Raw genomic sequence first — 26,025 nt, 5'->3', positions numbered from 1 at the left:
TGCCTCAGAGTCTTCATGAGTTGTTCTGGGAAAGTCTGTGTCTGTGCACTGTACGTGGACTAGCCCCACCATGACCTCCCATTGGATCTGTTAGGATTTCTTTCTATTCCCCTTTATCTGAATTGCCTTGAAGTAGGTCTTGGTAAACCCGCTGTGTTGTGTAGAAGGACACTTTTAGTCCAGAGATTCGTTTTCCTCTTCATTTCTGGCAGGTTTTTTGTATTATTTCTTGTATGATGTCTCTCTGTTTCCTCTCTGACCTCCTTCTGGAGCCCCCGTTAATCAGAGGCTGAGCATGACCTCCTGCTTTGACATCTCGTTTCTCCTATTTTGCTTCTTTGTCATTTTGTTCTACTTTCTAGAAGATTTTCCTCAATGTTATCTTTAATCTCCTCTATTGACTTTTTAACCTTTGCTATCATGCTCTGAATTTCTCAGACTTCCTTCATATTAACTGGTTTTTCTTTAGATACATATAATCCCATTATTGTCTTTGAACCAAATATCCTCTTATCTCTCCAGTAATATCAGAGAAGGAAATGGCAACCAACTCCAGTACTCTTGCCTGGAAAATCCCATGGATGGAGGAGCCTGGTGGGCTGCAGTCCATGGGGTCGCGAAGAGTCGGACACGACTGAGTGACTTCACTTTCACTTTTCACTTTCATGCAGTGGAGAAGGAAATGGCAACCCACTCCAGTTTTCTTGCCTGGAGAATCTCAGGAACGTGGGAGCCTGGTGGGCTGCCATCTATGGAGTCGCACAGAGTTGGACACAACTGAAGTGACTTAGCAGCAGCAGCAGCTCCAGTAGTATTACTTACCATGCATGTTTTGTTTTTTTCCAGTTCTTTTTGTTCCTGTTGATTTATTTTGGTCTCTGTCTTTTATGTGGGCTTCGCAGGAGGCACTAGTGGTAAAGAACCTGCCTGCCAGTGCAGGAGACATAAGAGACACCGGTTCGATCCCTGGGTCAGGAAAATCCCCTGGAGGAGGGCATGACAACCCAGTCCAGTATTCTTGCCTGGAGAATGCCATGGACAGAGGAGCCTGGCAGGCTACAGGCCATGGGATTGCAAAGAGTCGGACACGACTGAAGTGACTGAGCGAGCATGCAATCTGTCTTTTATTTAGGGGGCTTTCCATCCATAACTAAAAGTGAGGCACTCAAAAGCTCCCAGTGCCCAGGTGGAGATGGTCCCCTGTGTCTGTCCCTGTGAAATGTCCTGTGGCAAGCTGGTTCTTTCAGCAGGAACCCCAAGTATCAGCGCTTGGGGTCTTTTCTCGTGACTCTTCATTGCCTTACTTCACTCCTGGGATGTCAGCTCCCACTTTAGCATCTGGGGGAGGGAGTGGCCTCCACTGGGGTGTAGACCTCCTTTTTAATCCCTGAGCTCTCTGCCCACTTCATCCCAGCTTCCTATGTATCATCTTCTCCAGAGAACCAACCTCTGATCTCTTCAACAGCGCAAAAGTGAGGAAAGGTGTTTTGTTTATTTATCTTGTCATTTTCCCCAAACCACGAATGCCAGCTCCTGCCCTCCAGTCTCCTTCACCAGGAGGCAGAAAACATAACTACAGTGGATCCTCTCTCACTTCTCCTTTCTTTTAAGTCCCCCTATTTTCTACCAAAAGAGCAGGAAATAACAGTCATAATCTGTCCAAGATGCAGAACGTTAGAATCCGGTCAGCAGTGAGCAGGGCTCAAAGTATTGCCTGTAAGTGGAGCAGGAGGAAGTTGAGGAAGGGGTCACTGATGCCCCATGTGGCCATTTTGCTCCAACAGTGTTTCTGTTGTTTTTCAACTTGGTTGTGTTTCAGGTGGATGATGGAAAGGAAATTTATGACCAAGGGATAGATAAAACTCATTCAGAAATGTGTGTCTGGTTCCTAGGAAAACTCACATGGGAAGTGGGCCTGGGATGATGTGTGTTTCCTGGGACAGGACATAGGAAACCAGAGCTCCTCCTGCCAGGCTTTCCATCTGGCTGTCTCTCTCCTGGGATGTGGCTTCCTCCATCAACTGGAGAGGCCCATCAGTTAGTCCAGCCAGGGGACAGTGGACTTGTCATGCTAGAGGGAGCGATGGGGTGGACATAGACTCTAATCCCAGCACTTTCCCCACCTTCAGGATGGAATCCTGCCTGCTTGAAATTCTCCACTGGCAGAGTGAGATTGCTGTCAAAAATTAAGTTGCCACACTCATTTTCAAAAGCTTTGCAAAACAACAATTTCTAGGTCATAAAATGTCAAGTGTTTTTTTCAATTTTTAGGAATAAGGATTCCCTTGGATGATAGATCTTAAAGTTATAAGGAAATAAAGAACTCTGAAGTCCAGCTTCCAATCATCTTCAGTGGCATGCCTTCCAAGAGACAGGAAGAGAGGCTCACATGCTGAAGGACCTTACACTGCTATTCAGTCCCTTGGAGGAGTTATCTGATCCTCAGATGACTTAAGATGACTAGCTGCCTTGTTATGAATCTCGCGTTTAAACTGAAGGGGATGACTATCCACTCTAAATAAATCCATCCATCATATTTAAATGCTTGATCTCAAAATGTATCTTGTCAAATATTATAACCAAAGAGGCAAGACCCCTGGTCATCATCATCTGAAGATGCACAGAAATATGTCTTGTTGGGTTGGAGAAAAAGTTGGCACTAGCATTTTTCTAAGTAAATTTTGATAATCACCTTCTCTTGACATATCACTGAATCAGGTGCATAGTCAAGGCTCAATAAATTGTTTCCAATCCCAGGGAATTAGCAAGTTTGGAGCCTACATGTCTCCACTGAGAAGAGTGTGTCAGGGAGAAGAAAAAAAAGCTTAAAATCCCTCCTTTGTGCTTGGGGTCTTGTCCAGCCTTCTGTGCTGAGATGTCCCCATTGAACTGAGAACATCACATATGATTAAAGTTTGAACAGTTATCCCTGGCCATATTTGCTACTTGGAAATTTGCTACCTGGTCCATAGATGCTACTAAGTACCATCATTCTTGCTGAAAATGAAATAAGCAGTCTTTATCCAAGATCTTCCAGGAGGTTTGCTAATGAGCAGATGATATCTCTTCTGAAGATGAGAGAAACAAAAGCCCAGCATCAAGTCCCACAGGACAAAGGAACCAATGTAAACATTCATCTCAGACCCACAGAATCCCAGTCCTTATCTCTTAGATGGATGCATGCCGGCTTGGTGTGTGTGCTCACATGACAGAGAGAGGAAGAGAAAGAAGACAGAGAGGGACTTCCGTCTTCAGCTCTCTAGAAACAAACTCACACAGACCCATCATCTGGGCTGTGCCTGTGACCTCCCGGGAGGTCACAGAGAGAGAGCCAATGAGAGATTCCTCAAGATCGTGAAATGCAGTGTATGCCGTGGACCCTGGGAGAAATCCCTGGGCCACCAAGTGTGAGTGCCCCAGACAAACATGAAATGACTTGACTGATGAAAACCTGGCAAAGGGCTCAGAAAGAGGAATTGTGCAAGACCACATCAGTCTCATCCTGCACCCCAGCTGCTCACTGCCTGGAGGCACCTTCCTGCAGCTACTGTGGGTTTTGCAATGAGACAGGGCAGTCACCGGGCACAGTGAGGCTGAATGTGGGTGTGAGGACCCAGTGGGGTGATATACACGGTGACCAATATATAGACATGTGTAGACACACACTCGCACAATGCTTCCCACCTCTTTTTTTTTTTTAAGTCTTATTAAAGATTCCAATAAATCCTAAAACGTAAATACTAAAAAAAAAACAGTGAACAGAACAGAGATTCTGTGGAGTTCAGATGATCTGTAAAGACCAGGGAACAACAACAAAAAAATAATACAGACTTGATCTTTGTGGTGTGTCTTAGGGTGTCCAAATCACCTGTACAGTTCCACCTCATCAGACTCAGTACTTGAAAAAGAAATTGTTCTCCTGGGAGTTCCTTGGCGGTCCAGTGGTTAGGACTCCCTTGCTCCCAGTGCAGGGGCCATAGGTTTGATCCCTGGTCAGGGAACTGAGTTCCCACAAGTCACAAGGCATGGCCAAGGAAGGAAGGAATGAAGAAAGAAAGAAAAGGAAAGAAAGAAAGAAAGAAAGTGTTCTCCTCATTCTACTGATGAGAAAACTGAAACTCAACGAGGTCCAGTGATACATTTATTCAAAGTCCCAAAGTAGAAAGTGTCTTAAAGAGGATGGCAGGAAACCATCTTCTTCAGGCATTTTGTGCGTGAAAACAAAGATGGTTATTACAATGGGTGAAGATTTACTAGGAAAACCATTGGCCAGCCCTGCAGGTTGTTTTGCTTGAACTTTGCAAAGGTCATCCTCATGGAAATCTCCTCAACCTACTGTGTGGTTGCTCATCATCTTTTCTGTTATAATTCTCCATGAATCTTCCATGAAAGCTGGAATTTCTCTCATTCCTGACCATGGAGGAATGTTTTTTGTTAAGATTCTCAGTTGAATCTGAAGACCACCACTACAGTCCCCGGAGCAAGGCAATTGTGACGAGTTCCTCCAGCTTTCAGGACTTTTGGAAAATGGCCATAACACCTGCTACTTGGGGTCTCATGGGGCTCTTTCTTTGGAATACTTGGAGACCCTCAAAGTAGAAATCTTTCTGAGAATATTGTTAACTCTGAAAGTGCTGATAAATGACCTCAAGCCGCTTCCTTTAGCAAGTTAATCACCTGGGATAAAACTTTGTGGAGCGGGAGAAAGTGGCACCATCTTCCCAGCCCTGTCTGAACATACACACACACACCCCTGCAGAGTCACATTTTGTCTTTCCATACCATGTATCAAAAGATCAGAGAAAGCAGCATGCATTATTCAGTAGAAAGTGAAACAGTGCTTCCCTGGTGGCTCAGGGGTAAAGAATCCCCTGCCAATACAGCAGACACAGGATTCAATCCCTGGGTTGGGAAGATCCTCTGGAGAAGGAAATGGCTACCCACTCCAGTATTCTTGGCTGGGAAATTCCATGGACAGAGGAGCCTGGTGGCTACAGCCCATTGGATTGCAGAGTTGGACACAATCAGACACAATTTAGCAACTAAAAAACAACACAGTAAAACAGATGTCCAAAGGACATGTGAACTCCGTGACATCACTTTCCCTCCTATCAGCATCTCCCTCTTACCAGTGAATCTCAAGACAAAATGACTCCATACCCTCCAAACCACCCTGGATTCCCAAGGAAGACTCTAGCTCAGCAGACAGCCCTGCTCTGCAGATCCCCCACCCCGATGGCTCTTGGAGCCCTGGGGACACAGAGGAATGTCACACATTCAGCCCGTGGGTGGTACCAGATGGGAAAGCACCCGTACCCCTTCCTTAAAGGGACTTCTGATCCCTATCCTTCTCTGATTCATCCTCCGTCAAAGGAAAGCCCAGCGCCCCAGGAAAGCACAAGGTTTTCACATGCACTCTTTGTGGTCTTCTTCAGTTAATCTGCTCTGCTTGAGCAGAAACACTTGAAAGAAGCCACTTCTGTTCAAGAGAAGCCAGATAAGGAAAAGGTGGAAGGTGGATTCGCCTCTCGAATGTTCTGTGGGAAGTGGACGCCTGGAAACATCTGTCTACTCCACCCCATGGGGACTCAGCTCTTGGGGTTCGAGGCACAGTGGGAAATGTGTGATGTGGGCAGGAAGCCTAGAGCTCTGCTCCATCTCAGGGGAATTTTAAAGGTAAAAGTCACCTGGGAGGGCCAGGGATGCAGAGGGGAAGGTTTCATCCTTTTTAAACCTTGTGTTATAAACAGACCTCAGGGAATTGGGCAGAGACTGCAAAGTAGGAAAGAATTTTCTTCCCAGTTGGAGGATCTCTTCCCCTGGTTCCCATTCCCCATTCCTAGATTGGGTCTTATAAACACCATTTAGATCTCTGAACTGACTCCTCTGAGGACAGATAATGCTGTGATTTTTTTTTTTTTTTTAAGATTTATTTTTTTATTTTTGGCTGTGCTGGATCTTCGTTGCTGCATCCAGGCTTTCTCTAGTTGCAGCAATCATGGGCTACTCTTTGTTGCAGTGCACAGGCTTCTCACTTGGTGTCTTGTTGTGGAGCACAGGCTCTAGGGTGCGCAGGCTTCTGTAAGCGCACAGGCTTAGTTGCTCTGTAATATGTGGAATCTTCCCGGACCAGGGATGGAACAAATGTCGCCTGCATTGATAGGCGGATTCTTAACTACTAGACTATCAGGGAAGCCTAATGCTGTGATTCTTGAACTCAATATTAAATAGAAACGGTGAGAAGGAATACTGCTGCTCTCTTTCCCATCAGATTTTACAAAAGTGGGGGATGTCTGGGCCACCTTATTTTTCAATCCTTTTTCTTCTTACTGATCGTGTTCTGATTCTCAGTGTTTTTAATATCTTCACTGGGAGATGGTCAAGGACAGAGAAGGTGGAAACTCACCCCATTTAGAGATGCTAGTTTTCATTTACCCAGAGGACATATACAGTTGGTAAGAAAGAAGTCATATAAATCAGGTCAGTGTTTAAATGGGCATCTTACGTAGCTTGACTCTGAAAAATGATACATTACGATTAATGTTGCCCCATGACTAGGGCATGGCAGTTCCCCCCAGAACTGCAGAATGGACTGTGCAAAACCAAATCAATTAGAAAACGACCACCATCCACCCTCCTCACGTTTGTCCCCTCCCCAAAGGTATGGATGTTTTCCTTTAGCAGATGAGTCGAGTAATGAACTAAAAACCATGTGCACATGTTCCAAGGCTGTTCCTGATGGTTGGTTTTGAGTTGGCCTCTCCTGGGATGTTAACTATTAGCCACTGTTGCAGACCATCGCCTGCAACCTCGGTGTAAATGTTTGACAGAGCACGCATACCAATACACCGACAAGCACACACCAGTGACTTCAGGAAGTCGATTGGTGGGAATGGAAAAGCATATAGTGCGAGTAGAAATGATCCATTGTGGAAACCCTGGACAGTGTTTCTGTTAAATCATTTGTCCACTGTTAAATGATTTACATTCTGATGGGACCTGGTAATCCCAGGACTGCAATTCCAGGCATTCCTCCACACTCCAGCACTGACAGTCTGTATCAATTACAGCGGCTGTAAAGCTCCTTCAGCTGGTTAAGCATAAAGAATTATTGTCCCCGATCCATCCACGTCTCTCTTAGCTCGCACTCCGAGGTGGTTTGGTAGCAAACATTATTATCCATCTTTGAAATTCCTAAACCTGAAGGAGCCTGCAAGATATCCTTCCCTCTAAAGATACAGGCGTGCTTCAGTGCATTGTTTTGAAATACAGGGGCAAGTCCTGGACCACACAAAAATCATTAGAAAATCCATGAATCAGAATTTGGTTTATAATTCAAAGAAAAGTAACTTGTTTTGGTTGTGCTGGGTCTTCGTTGCTGCACTCAGGCTTGCTCTAGTTGTAGCAAGCAGGGCTCCTCTCTAGCTGCGGTGACTTCTCTTATTGCAGGGCACCAGCTCTAGGGTGCGGGCTTCAGCAGTTGTGGCACACCGGCTTAGTTGCTCTGCAGCATGTGAGATCTTCCCAGACCAGGTATCAAACCTCTGTCCCCTGCATTGGCAGATGGATTCCTAGCCACTAGACCACCATCAGGGAAGTCCTGAGAGAAGCGTTTTTAAACTTTCTGCAGTGAGTGAAGAGCCTGTATTTGCTCTGACATCATGGGTAGTCAACAGCTATCTTGAAGTATTGAGTACATGAAGAAATGTGTCTCATACAACTGGGAAACTGTATTTTTAACTTTATATAACTTTAATTTAAAGAGTCATAATTCCATCATAACCTTTTCTGGCTTTGCAAAGCCTTACTACTGGTTCTGATGTACAGTTTACAAAGAAAAATGCATGTGGTGATCAAGTAACCTTAATCCATCAATTAATCAGATTGACAGATTTGTAAAAAGCTGGAGACTTATCCATTCCTTAGTTTCTCATGAAGACCTAAAGATGAAGCCCCGGAAGTGACTGTGTAGACACAGGACCATTGGAGCTCTTATAAGAGCTGTAGAAATGATGTCAGGGAGCGTTTGGGTCCAAGTAATTCAGAAAAGGTGTTCTATGGGTGTTTGAGATTCTGGGTAACATCTCAGATAAAAAAAGACCTCTTCTCTTTCAGGGGAGATCATAAAGAAATCATTGTTAAAGTACCAAACTTATCTTACTTGGTTTTCCTTTCAGGAGCTGATTGATGTTGACAGTGAAGTAGTGTTTGAATTGGCCTCGTATATTTTACAGGTAAGTTGTTTCCCTTCATCTTTGTATTCCAGGGCCATACACAGAAGAAATAGGAATAAGACACATCATGTATGGCAGATGCTATAGCCACTGGCTCTTTGACTCCTTATTTTTTAGCCACAAGCAGGAAAGAGCTATTAGAGAAACTACACCATAGCAATAAACAGTGTCTCCTCTATTCTCTGTTCTTGTCCAAAATTTTAAGACAGTATCTCTCTGCAAGGGAAAATTGTGTATATAACCTGAGTTTGGGAAACTGAGATCATCTGGTGACCCCCTTTTCTTCAGGTCACTGGAGAAATCCAAGTAAAAAAAGCTAGAATTTAATTGCCAGGAGAAGCACTGTCATGAAAGATGAGGAAAATACCTTTAAGCTTGTGCGGAAAAAGAGGGATCACTGAATATTAGCCACAAGGGCAAGATCAGAAACACTGGCAGAATGAACTGAAATGATGTCATTAACTTTTTCCTTCAGCAAAGATTTATTGAGCAACTACTGTGCTGCAGGCATTATGCTAGATTCATTACAGACTCCATGGTCCCTACCCCCAGAAGCCCACAATACAAGACAAAACAGCAAGTACCACAAGACATAGACACATACTGCTACCCAGACACATGTCCAGGTTCAGAATCTTTACAGTGGAAAAAGTTAGATCAGGGCTTAGAAGTGGAAACTTTCCTTTTCATTATGAATTGCGTTCTTTGTATAGAACTTTCTGAAGTTTGTCTCCTATTCAGGTGGTAAATGCATGCATCCTTCCTTAATTATATTCTGGTAGCTGATAGGATGAAATAGCAGTCAGTTGGAATGATTCGATAGAGGAGTTCATGATTCTACAGTGCATTTTAAAATCTGTAACATGGATCAGAATGAGTCACTGATGTTGAATTTTCTTCTTCTACAGGAGGCAAAGGGAGATTTTTCTAGGTGAGTTTACCTTAGTGTTTTGGCTTAAAAATGTATTCTACTGCATCTGTATGAAAAGAAACTATTCTGTTATTCTTCATAGGAGGGCAGTTTATTAATATTATATATTAATGATGAAATCCAGTTCCCAACTTGTCAGTGGAAAAATTACATCAAGCAGAGAAGATGTAGTAATAGCAGGAGAATATTCTGTACCAAATGAAAGTTACTAGGGATTTCTCTAGTGGTCCAATGGTCAATACTACTGAGGGTGTGGGTCTGATCCTTAGTCGGGGAACTAAGATCCAGCATGCCACACGGTACAGCCAAAAACTGAAAGGAAAAAAAATGAAAGTTACTAAAAGGCTGCCATTAGCCGTTTTTTCCCCCCTCTTTTAGTTCCAACCCTGAAGAGACAAAATGCTAGCCTCTAAAAGATATCTTTCATGAAAATGTTAAACATAAATACCCTACTTCTACTTTCCTTCCTTTTCTGGATATTACGTTAGGGAGAGAACAAAAACAGACTTAACCATGGGGAAAACTGTGCCCTGCTTTAATAACTCGATAGACCCGCAAACTTCATTCTCAGTCTTTCATTTCATTAAGCACGGCCCATTGACTAGCAGGGCTGTATTGCCAGTCTCTCCTGATCTTTAGTGGAGTCAAATAGGGGGTGTCAGCATACACCAACAGAGCTGTCTGCTCGAAAACAGATACCTTTCCTGGGATTCTGTTTTACTAGACACCCCTAAGGGAAGTCTCCAGAACAGCCCATTCTTTAGAATTGAGGCCTAGAGACATAAAGATTAACCTCATGTACAAGAAAACAGCATCGGGCATAGGATTCTGGCCCATTGAAAGGAAATTAACAAAAGTGGTATGAAAAACATGGATCCCTACTTCTTCTCAAATAAAGAACTTGGATGTTTTCTCATGCTTTGGGGAATCTGATCTGTAAATGTAACCTAACCTACTTCACTTGTAACCTAACCTACCTCTACTTGTCCAGCTTTGTCAAGTTCATGCTGACAAGGTTTTCAGGTCTTAGCTGCATTCTCTCTACTCTCCGTGCATTTCTAAGGCTTTCTAACAAAGGCAGAGGCATATGTTCTCATTCAGATATCTCAGCAAAAGCAAAAAAATTCTTTTACAATGTAAAACAAGGGTCAATAAGCATTTTCTGTAAAGGGCCAGACAGTGCACACGTGGATTTTGCAGGCCACCCAGTCTCTCTGGCAATTAATCACTTCTCCATTTCTAAGTGCAGAGCAGCCAGAGACAGTAGGTAGTCAGATGAGTATGTCGGTATTCCAATAAAACTTTATTTATAAACTCAGAAATTTGAATGTCATATACATTTTCATGTACCACAAAATAATCTTTTGACTTTTTTCCCAACCTTTTAAGATGTTTTTCTTAAGATTTTTTCCCCCAACCATTCTTAGTTCACAGGCCACATAAAAACAAGCAGGGGACTGGATCTGGCCAGTGGGTTGCAGTGGGCTGACCCCTGTTCCTAAAATATAGTCCCTTCAGCTCAATTTGATTATTTGTAGAAGGAGACCTCCAGACCCCTTTTATTTATGTTTCCCAAGTTCTTGCTATGAAACAGAGGTAGTCCATTTTTTTTGGATGAACGTTTATTTATAGCCTTAGCAGGAGACCTTGGACATTGTAGGTGGTCGATAACCATTGACGAAATGGGTTGAGGGAAACATTTTCAGGATTTAAAAACTATACTTTGTTCTGTTTTTCTTTGTTAGTTTTTTATGTCCTTCATTGCATTTGAGCCTCTTGATAAGTGCAGGTTCATATCTGTTGAAAAAGGGCTCAGGAGTCCCATGAAAAATGGTTTAATAACCACAGATCTAATGACCTCCATCGTCTGGTCTACTTACTCTGAAGGTACTTTTACCCCCACTTTTCTTTCACCGGCTCTGAACTCTGCTGTAAATATTATTTATTTTTGAGAGTCCCCTGACAGAATGGAATGTGAGCCAGGAACAGCATCATCTGGCCCCACAGATCCTGGGAACGTGGGGCCACAAGGGGTGGCCAGCGGTGAGGGGGGCAGGCCTGGCCCCTAGTAACTCATGGCCCCCTCATGAGCTTGTGGAATGCCAGCTTGTTGGCTGCAGAGAAACAAAGGACCCTGGTTTGACTTCATTTGTCAAAGTGTTCCATCGAAGTTTGTTTGTAGCAGCAGCTGTCTGGAGTGAGAAATAGCTGTCAAGGGAGGGGAGAGGTCAGACACCTTATCTAAAAGGTCACTTTATCTCCCAGCATAAAACTCACATCACGGAGGATAGGATTCCATGATAAACACTTCAAAATTCCTTGTTGATATCTTCCATCCATACCTGGGAAAATCCCCATAACACTGAAGTGGACCCCATTTGATATGGTGGCTGAACATCAGGTGTTTTAGATGTCCCCTTCTCAGAATTTAGTATTGGAGAATGTTGTTTTTGCTCTATTAATAATGAATGCCAGATTCTACATTCTTAATTGTGTTTAACTGAATAGCTTTGACTTATATGCATGCTCAGTTACTCAGTTATGTCTGACTCTTTGTGATTCCATGGGCTGTAGCCTGCCAGGCTCCTCTGTACGTGGGATATTACAGGGAAGAATACTGGAGTGGGTTGCCATTTCCTCCTCCATGGGATCATCCCGACCCAGGGATTGAAACCATGTTTCTTGCATCTCCTGCATTGGCAGGTGGATTCTTTACCACTGAGCCACCTAAGAAGCCTTTGATTTATATACATATCCTGTAAATAAAATGCAATTTCCTGAGCAACATTTGTAGCATAAGATGTCAGCTTAGAACACCCAGAGCATTTTGGAGGCCTTTTATATAACACGTGGTCCAGGGCTTCATTCTGAGACCTTCTGGAATCTAGAGGGTCCAATAACCTTTTAAATGAATGGCTGCACACAAATGGCAAAGGGACTCTTCATAGCCCGTGCATGCGTGTGTGCTAATTACTTCAGGCATGTCCTACTCTTTGCAACCCCATGGACTGCAGCCTGCCAGGCTCCTCTATCCATGGAATTCTACAGGCAAGCATGCTAGAATGGGTTTCCATGCCCTCCTCCAGGGGTTCTTCCCAGCCCAGGGATCAAGTCTGCATCTCCTGCATGCGTCTCCTGCATTGCAGGCGGATTCTTGTCCCACTGAGCCTCCTGGGAAGCCCCTTCATAGCCTGAAGATCCTGAATCTCTGCCATCCTTTTTAAAAGGTTACTTTGCCCGGGATGCCGTTATCCTATACATTTACATTTCAGGGAATAGATACAGATTACATTTATGTAGAATGAGTATTAAAACTCTACATATTATGGGAATTCTCTGGCAGTCCGGTGGTTAGGACTTGGAGCTTTCACTACTGTGGCCCAGATTCAATCCCTAGTTGAGGAACTAAGATGCTATAAGCTGCTCAGTGCAGGGGAAAAAAAAAAAAAATCCACATCTATGGAAGCAAGTTCCTTGATGCACAGGAAGAAAAGTGTTCTATTAACAAAAGGGAGAAGTCGAAAGTGCTGATATTACTTTACTAGAATAAGAACTATGTGGGGTCAGCCCAGAGCCGTAACTGCTCTTTCTCGTGAAACTCACAGCTGTTCTGCTTCTTCTTTTGGACTCTTTCTGCTTAGTAGACCCCTGAAGGCTGATTCTTTACATAACCCCCTTTTCTTTCCAGTTAATGGAATTGTTCACTTCCTTGTCTTATTGAACTTAACAATGAAATCTTGGGCTCAGTGTTGCTGAAAGAAAGTGAGAGAAGTAAAGATGGATAGTAAGTGTTGTTCACAACAGGAAGAAATATGTCACCCATGTCCATATTCTAGCATAGAGTGGGCAAATTCATAAGATATAGTGAAAGGTTGAGGAAATCATCTTATCTAAAAATAATATTTTCTCCTTTGTAGTATTTTCCTTAGCACAGCATGTAGTTATCATATTTCATTTCCTGGTACATGCATATGTTTGAAAACATGAGTGTCCATCAGCAATGAGGAAATCTGTGGAGTTGGCATTTCTGTTTAAAAACAGTTGAATAGCCTAAGAACTGTCCATCATGGCAGCTACATAGGCAATATTAGGGTGAAAAGGCTCAACACAGTTTTAAAAACAAACAGTTCTTTGATAATCTCTCCTGAGCATTAGTCATTAGCTAACAAACATTTTCCAGGATTTATATGTACTTTATTCACCACAAACTCTGCAGTGGTTTAAATGCCAAGCCCTGACTCTTCTTGTTTAAAAAATTTTTTTCTGTAGAAAAATAACATTCTCATCTTTTAAAAGGTCAAAAAAAAAAAAAAGCTAATGCAGGGAACGCCTAATTTAATCAACTGAACAGGACTTTCAAATTGTATAGTTACATTCTAATTTAGTAGGAGATTTCTTAGTACCCCATACTAAGCAAGTTACTACTTACAGAACTTGATTTTTTTTTTTTTTTTTTTTTTGCTTTTGTTCCTAAAGAGATCTTAACTGAAAACCCTAGTGGCTAATCTCTATACTCTGGTTTTGAGAATAGCCTCACTTTTTACCTTCTGTCAGCCCTTCTGAAAGTGGGCCACCAAAAAAAATGGAAAAAAGATCATTTTAAACATTTTACCAAATCAGTGAATTGATTAAAAATACTTTATGCTGCCAGGACATCCTTGGTGGTCCAGTGTGGCTACGACTCTGTGCTCCCAATGCAGGGAGCCCAAGTTCAATCCCTGGTCAATACCACAACTAAGACGCAGGGCAGCCAAATAAATAAAAATATTTTGGGGCTTCTGGTGACTCAGTGGTAAAGAATCCACCTGCCAATGCAGGAGACAAGGGTTCAATCCCTGATGTGGGAAGACCCCACATGCCTTGGAGCAGCTAAGCCCGTGCACCACAATTTTTGAGCCTGTGCTCTAGGGCCCAGGAACTGCAACCATTGAGTCCACGTGCCACAGCTACTGAGCCTGCACGCCATAGAACCTGTGCTCCACAACAAGAGAAGCCACTGCAATGAGAGACGCCTGCATACCGCAACAAGAGAGTAACCCCACTTTCTGCAACTAGAGAAAAGCCCATGGAGCAATGGAGACCTAGCGCAGCCAAAAAATAAGTAAAGTTTTTTTTTTAATAAAATTATTTTTAAAACAAATATATAATTTTTTTAAAAATAAAGAAGTCAAGGCACAGTTATATAAGGTTAAAGTAAATAAATTCCCAAATCACACCACCTTTAATATAAAGAATCATCCACAAATTAATAGGGACTAGTAAAATGTAAAATCAGTTCTGTAGAATTTTTTGTGAACAAGACTTACAGAAACCAGATCAGGACAGCTCAGTTACTTGGGGCCACCTGTTGGGACCTGGAAATATCTTTGCTACTGATAACCGGATGTACTAATGAAAAGTAAGAGTGAAAGTCGCTCAGTCTTGTCCGACTCTTTGTGACCCCATGGACTATACAGTCCATGGAATTCTCTAGGCCAGAATCCTGGAGTGGGTAGCTTTTCCCTTCTCCAGGGGATCTTCCCAACCCAGGGATCAAACCAGGTCTCCCTCATTGCAGGCGGATTCTTTACCAACTGAGCTCTCAGGAAAGCCATGCTAATCATTGAAAGACTTATGAGGACCAGTAAGCAGGCAGCACTTGAAAAAGGCTTGTACTGAGGAAACCCCATGTAAAGATCTGTGAGTCACATTTTGCTTACCTGTTAGGCAAAGCTCATCATGCGCTTGCTTTAAAGATGATGGCAAGCTGACCTCCATCTGCAGCTTCTCAGTTCAAAATAAACACAGCAACCAGAGTCAAAGAAGTTCTATGACACCTGTACAGGGTTACGGGCTGGTCCCAGTGAGACAATATCTGCTTCTCAGAGTTCCAGGGTCAGTAAGAGTCTTACTGTGACCTTGATTTATCAACCTGCAGATTTCTAATTCTCCTTAATAATGATAATACTACTTTGAGATACAGAGCAGTGCATTACTCCCTCAATAGAAATGAATAGTGGTCCTTCATTAACAAAAGAAATTGATTTTTAACTCCATTTTAGATGAGTAATTGGAGTATTTATTTGTCCCGAAAAATTCCTTTCATCTTCCACAGGATTGCCTGGTCTTAGGTCTCTAGAAGAGCAGTTAGAAGCAAAAAAAAAAAAAAAAGTGAAGACCTTTTAATATTTTACCTTCTGTAAACCATGGGACCATGTGTTCACTAAGAGAGATAAAATGAAATTTCTGTGGGGAAAAAATATACCCTCTTGATTGTTTTTGTTCTTTGTGTGATATCTGTTCTGCATTTTTTAAGAGTGTGAATTAATGCAATGAAATAATACTTACTGGTATCTGAAAATTCCAGGCTTGTAGGTGTTGTGGGGTTTTTTTTTGTCTTTTTGTCAGACTCAGTTCAGTTCAGTTCAGTCGCTCAGTCGTGTCCGACTCTCTGCGACCCCATGAATTGCAGCACGCCAGGCCTCTCTGTCCATCACCAACTCCCAGAGTCTACCCAAACCCATGTTCATCGAGTCAGTGATGCCATCCAACCATCTCATCCTCTGTCGTCTCCTTCTCCTCCCGCCCCCAATCCTACCCAGCATTAGGGTCTTTTCCAATGAGTCAACCCTTCGCATGAGGTGGCCAAAGTATTGGAGCTTCAGCTTCAACATCAGACCTTCCAATGAACACCCAGGATTGATCTCTTTTAGGATGGATTGATTGGATCTCCTTGCAGTCCAAGGGACTCTCAAGAGTCTTCTCCAACACCACAGTTCAAAAGCACCAATTCTGCGGCGCTCAGCTTTCTTCACCGTCCAACTCTCACATCCATACATGACCACTGGAAAAACCATAGCCTTGACTAGATGGACTTTTGTTGGCAAAGTAATGTCTCTGCTTTTAAACATGCTATCTAGGTTGGCCATAACCTTCCTTCCAAGGAGTAAGCGTCTTTTAATTTCATGGCTGCAGTCACCATCAGCAGTGATTCTGGAGCCCAAAAAAGTAAAGTCTGACACTGTTTCCACTGTTTCCCCATCTATTTCCCATGGAGTGATGGGACCAGATGCCATGATCTTAGTTTTCTGAACGTTGAGCTTTAAGCCAACTTTTTCACTCTCCTTCACCTTCATCAAGAGGCTGTTTAGTTCTTCTTCACTTTCTGCCATAAGGGTGGTGTCATCCGCATATCTGAGGTTATTGATATTTCTCCCGGAAATCTTGATTCCAGCTTGTGTTTCTTCCAGCCCAGTGTTTCTCATGATGTACTCTGCATATAAGTTAAATAAGCAGGGTGACAATATACAGCCTTGACGTACTCCTTTTCCTATTTGGAACCAGTCTGTTGTGTGATGCCTTTTAGGCAGCCATAGGTTAAAGGAGGGCTTCCCAGGTGGCTCAGTGGTAAAAAGCCTGCCTGACAATGCAGGAAACTCAGGAGACCCAGGATTTCATCCCTGGGTTGGGAAGATCCGCTGGAGGAGGGCATGGCAACCCACTCCAGTATTCTTGCCTGGAGAATCCCATGGACAGAGGAACCCGGTGGGCTACAGTCCATAAGGTCGCATAGAGTTGGACATGACTGAGGCCACTCAGCACACACACACACACACGCAGGTTAAATGAAGAATTTTAAAAGATCAACAGGAAAAGAAGACAAAGGGCTGACTTTTTTCAAAAGACTTTTTTGGTAACATAAACATTTGTATAGATTACTATCTTTTAAAAGATGACAGCATTATTTTCTTGCCCCAATAAGAGAGCATTGAAAGTTGACTAATCGCAGGCGGCAGTCTATAAATCACAATTCTGAGCCTACTAACATCATTACTTTGCACTTACATAAGTGATTTTACTACTGCAAGTCAGAGCTCAGTTTATAGCAGTCTTAGAGCATTTGACCATTTGGGGTATATTTTCCTACAATGTTTTAATTGGCCTCTTGAAAGAAAACAACTGGTATGATCATATAGTAAGAGAAATAGATTTACTGAGACTTTTAGATAATTAGTAAAAAAAAAAAAAGACTCGGACAGCTGTGTTTGGAAGAGTCAACATTTGGAATACAACTTATATAACCTATTAGTATCTTTAATACACAAACTTGCAAATTTCCCTATTGGAAAATTCCTAGGAAAAAAGTCATCTGTTAAGCTTGAAACACATGGAAACCCTAAGAAGAGTTTTTGTAAGAAGAATTTAAATGTATATAAATCTCATATATTATTTTATCAAGAAAGGAGAAAGGAGTGTGTAATATTTTCCCCTGACTTATAAAGGACTTAGAGAGAGAAACAGCTGGAATCTCTCACACCAGCAGGACCTTTTGAAAGGAATGGAATCTGAAATTTTGAAACAAAATGTTCAAATGGAAAAGTTATTACAGAAAGCTTTGTTTTGTGCACAACAGTCCATTTCACTGAGCTTTTCAAGTGTGTAATTCACAGTTTCCAAACATAGAAAAGTATTCAGATAGAGTATTTTGCAGGATGATATTCTTTAAATCTATGGGAATTGTTTAAGTAAAAAGTGAAAGAAGAACTTGTGTGTTATGACAGCTTGTCTCATTTGCTAAGCATTTTTTAATATCAGTGTTATATTTTGAGTTAACCTTGATAACAGCAAAAAGGTTCACGACTATGACATTATGTCAGTTGTTCAGAATTAAGATTCTGTCTCAGAGGCACAATGTTGCAGAAAATTAATCAGTTGCTTTTTCTTGTGCCCTCTTGAGTAAAATTCTTGCCTCACTTTGTAGGCTTATAAAAAATTTTTAACTTGTTTTGAATTTTACAAGTTTACAGCTATGTTAGAAACTCACAAAAATTGTTCCTGTCATCCTAGAAAACCAAACTCGCTAATTGAGAAAGAAATCATTATTTAGATAAATTAGCCTTTAACATCAGAAATAAAGGCACATACATAGTGGTTTTGCCCCTCCATCCAGGTGGCAAATTAGTGTGGCATATTTATCCATGATGCATACCTGCAATCCATAGTCCCATGCTGGAAAAATCTCAGAGGGATTCCATGTGCTTCCCAGGTGTCTCCAAGTGTCATGACAAGAGAAACATCATAAGCTTTGCCCCCAGCCACCAGCTCTGTGAGCTTCCCTCCACCCCTGAGAAAGAGAGTATGTGACAGGGAAGAGATAATCATCTTCTTTGCTGTAACCTGAACTTCAGCTTGGTTCACCAAAAAAAAAAAGAATGGAAGGAGAGAAATTGTTTCTTTCATGGTTAATTACAATCAGCAGAGATCATCTACAAGTCTCCTTATTCATTTGTCTCAGAGTTTTCTAGATGTATTGTACCATTGGATAAAGCAATACAGACCCACAGGGCATCTCTGAAGCTTTTCCCAGTGTTTCTGAATTGAGAGCTTTGTAGGTTTTAGACGGTAATTCAGGCTATCCTGAAACACCCACGACAGCGTCTGGGACAGCCCCTGGACTGCAGTCTGTTCACACTTCTGCATCAGAATGTGGACATTCACACCAAGTGGAAGAGAGAGAAAGGTCAAACATTAGGTTTGCCACCCAGTTGGCTGGAAGGCTTTTTTCTTTATTGTTTATTTGACTCACTGGGTCTTCGTTGCGGTGCTCAGCCTTCTTTAGTTGCAGCATGTGGGCTCAGTAGTTGCAGTGCCCGTGCTTAGTTGTGGCATGTGGGATTGAACCCAGGCCCCCATGCACTGGGTCTTAGCCCCTGGACCACCAGGGAGATCCCTAGAAGGCTTTATTTCTTAGAGGTTTTCAGATTTTGGAATTGTGGCTAATGAGGACCCATACTATTCTTTTTTACTTATGAAACCCCTCTCCCTGGAGAACTTGACCTTCATGATACACTTACAAAATATGGAGGAGTTGGTAGAACATTAGCTTCCTGTTACCGCTTCTGAGTTTCCCATTCATCCTTTCTGTAACACTAGTGCAGGCTTCTGGCTTTACTGGTGTAGTATTTTAGTACCAGGGGACCTCAAAACCACTGGTTTCAGGAAGAATTCATGTGAAGCCAGTTCTCTTTGCCCAAGTTTTGTCCTGTAAATTATGAACATCTTATGTGACCCAGAAAGAATCGTCTGACAAAGCATTCCCTCATTTAAAGGACAATAAGGACTTCCCTGGTGGCTTAGACGGTAAAGTGTCTGCCTACAATGCGGGAGGCTTGGGTTCAATCCCTAGGTCAGGAAGATCTCCTGGAGAAGGCAATGGCAGCCCACTCCAGTACTCTTGCCTGGAAAATCCCATGGACGGAGGAGCCTGGTGGGCTACAGTCCATGGGGTGGCGAAGAGTCGGACACGACTGAGCAACTTCACTTTCACAAGCACCTTATGGATTTTGCTAATCCTCCGATCAAGTTTAGTTTTCGCTTTCTTCACTTTATGGTGTCTTAGTTAAATGTATTGTAGCTGTTTTTTGTGGCAAATTCCCTAGTTAATGTATTGCTAGAAAGCTTAGTTTTCCAGAGTAGGTCCTTCAAACTTCCCGTGTTTTATGACCAGGGTAGACAATAAAAGCAAGGTCCATCATCTTAAGAAGAAAAAACAAGCCATAAATCAAAGACCAGCAGAGCATTGAGAGATCCCTTTTTTTCTGGCAACATTAATCACTATCTAAAAGTTTTGAATAAAATCAAATATTAAAAATAAGAAGACTTCAGTCTTACTCTCAGTTTAGCAAGTGACTTTCAAAGAGACCTTTTTTTCTTTCTCTGTTAATAAAAGTGGAACCTAACTTTTTTTGGAACAAGGAACTGTTTTATAGTGTTCTGTAAGTTGGCATTTATCAGGTACCCCGAACTCTGGGGGAAATGTCCAAGTGGAAGATCTTGAGAGAGAAAGCTAGGCACTTCTAGCACATTCTTTTGGTTTCAGCTTCCCAAGTCCCTGGAGATAGAGTGACCAGCTGTCCCATTAAGGCAGCTTTGTGATTTGCAGTCCAAGTTTGGCCAGATCGCCTGACGGGCGGTCCCCCTCTAAGTTATCACAGATGTTTACAGACAGCAGAAAAGCAAACAGGACGTTTCTACATAGCTATCCTTTGGGAAGGTTTAAGAGCTCTGGATCCCTTCCAGAATGTAATGGATTTGGACGGGTTTCACGCCTTTGTGATTTCTTGTTGTATTTGTCTGTGTCACCTTGCCCTGGGGGAGCGCTCGAAAAGCCACTGCTGCTCCAGCCAGGATGTCAGACCTGGGACTCTCATCAGGGATGCTTGTTTGCCAACAAATGAATGTTTAGTGGGTAAGAAAATCCCTTCCTCCTTTAGTTCCATCCTTCCCCAAATATGCTTTAGATGAGTCTGAGTAAACCCAAATCCATGCTTCAGCTTAACTGCCTTTCTTGCAGTTGCATCCAGTAAAATTCAACCCATAGGGTGTCTCCCTAGACACTGATGAGTCAGTGAATCAAACCCCTATTCTTGGGGAGCTTATAGTTAATAAGCAGAGATCAAACCCAAAAACTCATTATTATGGGCTCTTGGGTGTTTGGGGACCTGAGTATTTCTTTAAGCTATGTCTTAATAGCACGTGAGTAAAGATCTCAAGCTCTGCTTGGGAATTGAATTTTCCTAAACATAAGGAGGCGACCTGTTTGAAAAGCTCCAGTGACTGACAAATGTCTCCTACCCAAACTTGGACTCTGCCAACCTGGCACAGAAGATCCTCAAAATCTTATGCCTCAGTTCAGTTCAGTCGCTCAGTCGTGTCTGACTCTTTGCGACCCCATGAATTGCAGCACGCCAGGCCTCTCTGTCCATCACCAACTCCCGGAGTCTACCCAAACCCATGTCCATCGAGTCGGTGATGCCATCCAACCATCTCATCCTCTGTCGTCCCCTTCTCCTCCCGCCCCCAATCCTACCCAGCATTAGGGTCTTTTGCAATGAGTCAACCCTTCGCATGAGGTGGCCAAAGTCTTATGCCTAGTCTTATGCCTAGTCTGCACTTTATTTGGCCAGACTGCCCCTTATACACCACCTACCCTGGTTGATTTCTTCAGTTCATAGTGCCTGATCTCCATACTCTGCTGGATTCCACTGAGAAGAAAAATGAGATTCCTATTCTTTTCTTCATGCAGGTCCTGCCCCAAAGTCTGCTTTTACACTAGAACCCACAAAGACCTTCCTTTCCTCCATACTTTTTAATTTGTTGTTTGAATCGACATGATCCAATACTGCCCATGTCATCGGCTATCTTTTAATTTGTACCTCTTGCTCCGTGCCCTGAATTGTGAGCATCTTTTGATTGAGGACTATGTCTTATCCTTTTTATTTTAATATTTCCTACACTACTTCCTAATAGCAGGGGCTCCATAAATACATTCAACTTATTGATTATTAATCAATAAATTCTTGCCACTTGCGTGATAACCATTCAGGAACTTGGATTTATTGATTTCAGCAGTTACAAATTGAGTTATTCTTTCCAGTTGGTTGTTCAAAGCCAAGATCACAAACTTCACTGTCACTGTTTCTTGTGGGGCTTCCCTTGTGGCTCAGCTGGTAAAGAATCCACCTGCAATGTGGGAGACCTGGGTTCGATCCATGGGTTGGGAAGATCCCCTGGAGAAGGGAAAGGCTTCTGTTTCTTAGTCCACTTGAAAAATGCCCTTTCTGGGAGTACCAGTAAGGTTACATCCATGTGTTTCTTTGTCACCATGTATGTGAACTTGAAGTCTGGAAATGGTTTTGCCCAGTGACACTTGGCATCCAAAAGGCATAGCTGGAGGCAGTGTTTCTGGCTGGTTGGAGACCCACAGAAAGTCATGTGACTGCAGTATTCCTTCTTCCCCTTGTATTTACCTACTGAGCACCTGTCTTGTTGCTTTTTAGATGCTATTGCCCAATGTCCAGGCCGTCAGTCTTTGCCTTGCTTTTCATGAGCAGCATGGAAGCTGCTACTATAGTGGAGGTTAGACCTGTGTGTGAAGGCAGGCTCCATGGGTGGCCTCTACTCCCCAGCAGGGCCTTTGAGATGCTCTGGTGGACCAGTACAGAGAGACCCCGGTATACACCAAAACCATCCCAAAGGGATGCTGCTGATGGCTCTAGAGGTAGACAGTGGGGCCAACACCCAGATGTCGTCCCAGTGGAAACGCAGGTATGCTGAGTGCATATGGGGGAATCAAGCCTCTGAAAACCCCTGGTTAAACTTGGCAAGTTTAAAGTATCTTCCAAACCTGAGAACGTGTGAGTCTGCAGGGAAAGTCTGGTCCAGGGACCAGATGCATAAGACGTCCTTCTAGTGCCTAATAATCAGCTTCACACCTTCTGAGTTGTTTCTGGACCTTGTCAAAAGCAAATGACTTGTATACAAAACAGAAACAGGCCCACAGACATAGAAAACAAATTTATGGTTACCAAAGGGGAAAGGGCTGGGGGGATAAATTAGAATCTTGGGATTAACATACACATGCTGCTAAATACAAAATGGTTAACCACCAAGGACCTACTGTATAGCATAGAAAACTTTGCTCATTATTTTGCAATATACATATATGTAAAACTGAATCACTTTGCTGTACACCTGAAACTAACGCAACATTGTAAACCAACTATACTCCAATTGAAAAAATTTTTAAAGTCAAATTTTTTGAGAATTTGAGAATATGTTGTAATTATTATATTTTAGAACATAAGTAAGTGGAAATTTCTTTTTTACTTAGGAAGAAAGAGGTTAATACATTAGACCAAGGATTTCTGAATGTATATAACTTAATATAGTGAAATCATGCCTTATTAACAGGCCAATAGCATTTTATAAAGAACACCACATTTTATATAATAATGAATTTTTAAATTATCTTGATTTTAAAGAGCAAATGTTATTGATTTGTCATATTTTGGACAACACTTTCTAGTATGTGGTTAATCCAGGCAAAGAAAACTGGCCTATGGGTTAGTGAGGGAAACAGTTTAAGGCGAAAACAGTCAAAAACAGCTCCATTCTCAGAGCCCATGACTGGGCCCCCAGGAGCCCCCTAAGGTCCCCCCTTTGGGGACACTGGTGACTCTTCTCCCACATTCCTGCTGCCCAGGGACACTCATCTGTGCCCGCTTGACATGCAGGGCTTGAAAAGAACCCTCAGGCATCCAGAGGGCTCTGCCCTGCCCTCTGTGTGCACCACAAGGACAGGCCACCGGGCTCTGCGTGCTGTGTGTCCCCTTGTGTCTCTCTTAAGGAAATCGGTACAAAGAAAGCACCACTTTTCACTAAAGGGGCACAGATGTGGTGTGTGAGGACCAGATGGCGGGGGTCGGGTCTCCTGGCGTGGTGTGGTGGTCTTTTCCCGGGCCAAGCGTGTTTCTGCCATGCCCCCGTCTACCCCTGTCTTGCAGCAATGAAGTGGTGAGGACGGACCTGAAGAAGCTGCCAGCGCTTCCCACACAGGCCCTGAAGGAGCACCCCTCCCTGGCTTACTGGTAAGCCCCTTTTCTCTGCACACCCCAGTCATCCCCCCAAGGAAGGAGCCCCTTCTAGGGAGGCAGGGGACTCCAGGTGACTGTCCACCCTCCCCACCACCACGGGTCAACCTGGTCCCCAATCAGAGAGCAATTCCAAACTGTACCAAGTGGCCCGAGCCTTCATGAATCCATTTTTTGCATTTATTTAAATGACATGGAATATGAGAGCTGTTTTTCCTATTTTCTTTCTTTTCCTCTTTTTTTTTTTTTTTTTAAATAAAAGGGAAAACTTTTAAAATTTCACTTTGGATGCCTTGCCTCCTTGGAGATCCCTTCATGGACTGCTAGAATTTCGCTTTGGGATCCTTGTCATTTGATGACAGGATGTGTGGGGTTTTGAGATGTGGGAGGATGAGAGGGGTTTCTTCTTTGCAGAAGAGGAAGGTTAATTCTTTTCTTTTCCCACAATGTTTCATATTTCATATCTCCCGATGTAGCTGCCATGTAACATTACACCATAGTTCATCTGTCAGGCCCTACACTCCTGATTCTCAATGAACGGGGCATTTGAACCATTCCCAGGTTGTGGTTCAGGTCACAGTGGAGTGGGGTTTGCATGGCTGGGTAGTGTGTTGAAATACTGTAGGGCCAGCGAGCCCCAACCACTCTCCTTTGAAAGCAAAACACCACTTTCCTAATCATTCTTACGACTCTGTAACCAAAAGCACTTTTTTTTAGGCTTTTGTAAGGGCTTTTATTTAAAGATAATAAGATATAAATCACAGAAGAAGTCCGTTTTGTTGCATTATAACATATGACTTTTCAGCATTTCTCTAATACACTTTATGAAGTTTATAGTTTAATAACATTTCATCTTGTCCAGACACCTTTCCAATTGCCAAACTAGTTGTTCAGTCATCCGGGTGGCTTCAGGGGACTCCTTTGGCTGGGATGGGGTGTGTCTTACTGTGGAGGGCATTAGCAGGATGAAACTCCAGGACATAAATCATGTCTTGCCAAGAGACCAAGTGACGGGGCAGCTGGACAGGAAATAAAAGGGCTGAATCCTGAGACTGTGAGCTTCCACCTGTGTGCTGGCATTCTTGGTTTCATTTCTCTGAACTGTTTGTTGCCAGGTTTTTTTGGTAGCATAGGTGTGATAAACAGTGCTCAGGGCCTTATAATTTGCCTTCAAAGAACAGGATTGGTTTAACACACAAAGACTTTGCATGTGTCAGTTTCCAAACTTCCAGCCTGGCAGCGTGCACATACAAACACCCAAGATGGCATTCTTGTTTCCCTTTTTGTGGAACCACATTGCCCTCTCCCCAATTCCTTATGCTCCCAGGGCCTTACCTTCTCTGTCCTCCCAGCGGTTTATTTTCAGGAAACCAGTGATGAAGGGACTGGAGCTGCAAGGAGATAATTCACGACACTGGTAGTTCCTACCTGATGAAAAGTATTAATGTATTTGCCGGCAGAGGCTATAATGTTGCTGGCTTGTCTGGAGTCAGAGTTGCTTTGAGCCTAATGAATCTCTCAGTTATCTCATTTGTATGTTTCCAAATATTGTTTACACCCTGGCTGCTCATTTCAGAGCTGTGAACTCCTCCTTTCCTCTCTCTCCTTCCTGTCTCTGGGTTTTCTTCTGTTATCTCCTCAGCCTGCTCTGTGCGCAAACATCATCACTGACCCATGGCTCCTTCCTTCACACTGGTGCTCTCTCTTTTGTCAGTAGGAACAGCTTCATCCTCATCCACGTCCCAAGCTGTCCTGCCAGAACAGCCCTGAATCTCTATGACCAGGCCCACACTTTCCCCAGGTCGCTTTTGGACCCAGAGGCACCATCAGTTCAGTTCAGTTCAGTCTCTCAGTCGTGTCTGACTCTTTGTGACCCCATGAATCACAGCACGCCAGGCCTCCCTGTCCATCACCAACTCCCGGAGTTTACCCAAACTCAAACTCATGTCCATCGAGTCGGTGATGCCATTCAGCCATCTCATCCTCTGTCGTCCCCTTCTCCTCCTGCCCCCAATCCTTCCCAGCATCAGGGTCTTTTCAAATGAGTCAACTCTTCGCATGAGGTGGCCAAAGTATTGGAGTTTCAACTTCAGCATCAGTCCTTCCAATGAACACCCAGGACTGATCTCTTTAGGATGGACTAATTGGATCTCCTTGCAGCCCAAGGGACTCTCAAGAGTCTTCTCCAACACCACAGTTCAAAAGCATCAATTCTTTGGCGCTCAGCTTTCTTTATAGTCCAACTCTCACATCCATACATGTCTACTGGAAAAACCATAGCCTTGACTAGACAGACCTTTGTTGGCAAAGTAATGTCTCTGCTTTTTAATATGCTGTCTAGGTTGGTCATAACTTTCCTTCCAGGGAGTAAGCGTCTTTTAATTTCATGGCTGCAGTCACCATCTGCAGTGATTTTGGAGCCCAAAAAAATAAAGTCTGACACTGTTTC

General features: G+C 43.0%; 1 protein-coding gene and 1 long non-coding RNA gene across 15 annotated transcripts in view; one reads left to right on the top strand and one right to left on the bottom strand.

Annotated features, from left to right (window-relative positions):
* Positions 1 to 26,025, top strand: part of FRMD4A (FERM domain containing 4A) — an 845,860-nt gene that overhangs the window by 706,647 nt on the left and 113,188 nt on the right. For 10 of the 14 annotated variants that reach the window (XR_014072374.1, XM_081553514.1, XM_081553513.1 and 7 more), the window contains 3 exons: positions 8,178 to 8,234; positions 9,143 to 9,165; positions 23,490 to 23,573. Coding sequence is in view for 13 of the 14 variants with exons in the window: in XM_081553514.1 (XP_081409640.1) it covers positions 8,178 to 8,234; positions 9,143 to 9,165; positions 23,490 to 23,573 (164 nt within the window). In the remaining variant the exon portion in view is untranslated. Of the gene's footprint in view, positions 1 to 8,177; positions 8,258 to 9,142; positions 9,166 to 23,489; positions 23,574 to 26,025 lie in introns of all 14 variants that reach the window. The other 4 variants (XM_081553511.1, XM_081553507.1, XM_081553517.1 and 1 more) reach the window with 1 other exon arrangement.
* LOC145531361 (uncharacterized) lies at positions 8,693 to 25,079 on the bottom strand. Its single transcript, XR_014072378.1, has 3 exons — positions 24,912 to 25,079; positions 15,493 to 18,268; positions 8,693 to 9,477 (listed from the first exon to the last, which is right to left on the bottom strand). It is a non-coding gene; the product is annotated as an uncharacterized LOC145531361 (long non-coding RNA).

The sequence above is a fragment of the Giraffa tippelskirchi genome, chromosome 13 (genome assembly GCF_054371585.1).
Source record: "Giraffa tippelskirchi isolate mGirTip1 chromosome 13, T2T-mGirTip1v1.2.pri, whole genome shotgun sequence".
Classification (NCBI taxonomy): domain Eukaryota; kingdom Metazoa; phylum Chordata; class Mammalia; order Artiodactyla; family Giraffidae; genus Giraffa; species Giraffa tippelskirchi.
This window is presented reverse-complemented; position numbering and strand designations above follow the sequence as displayed.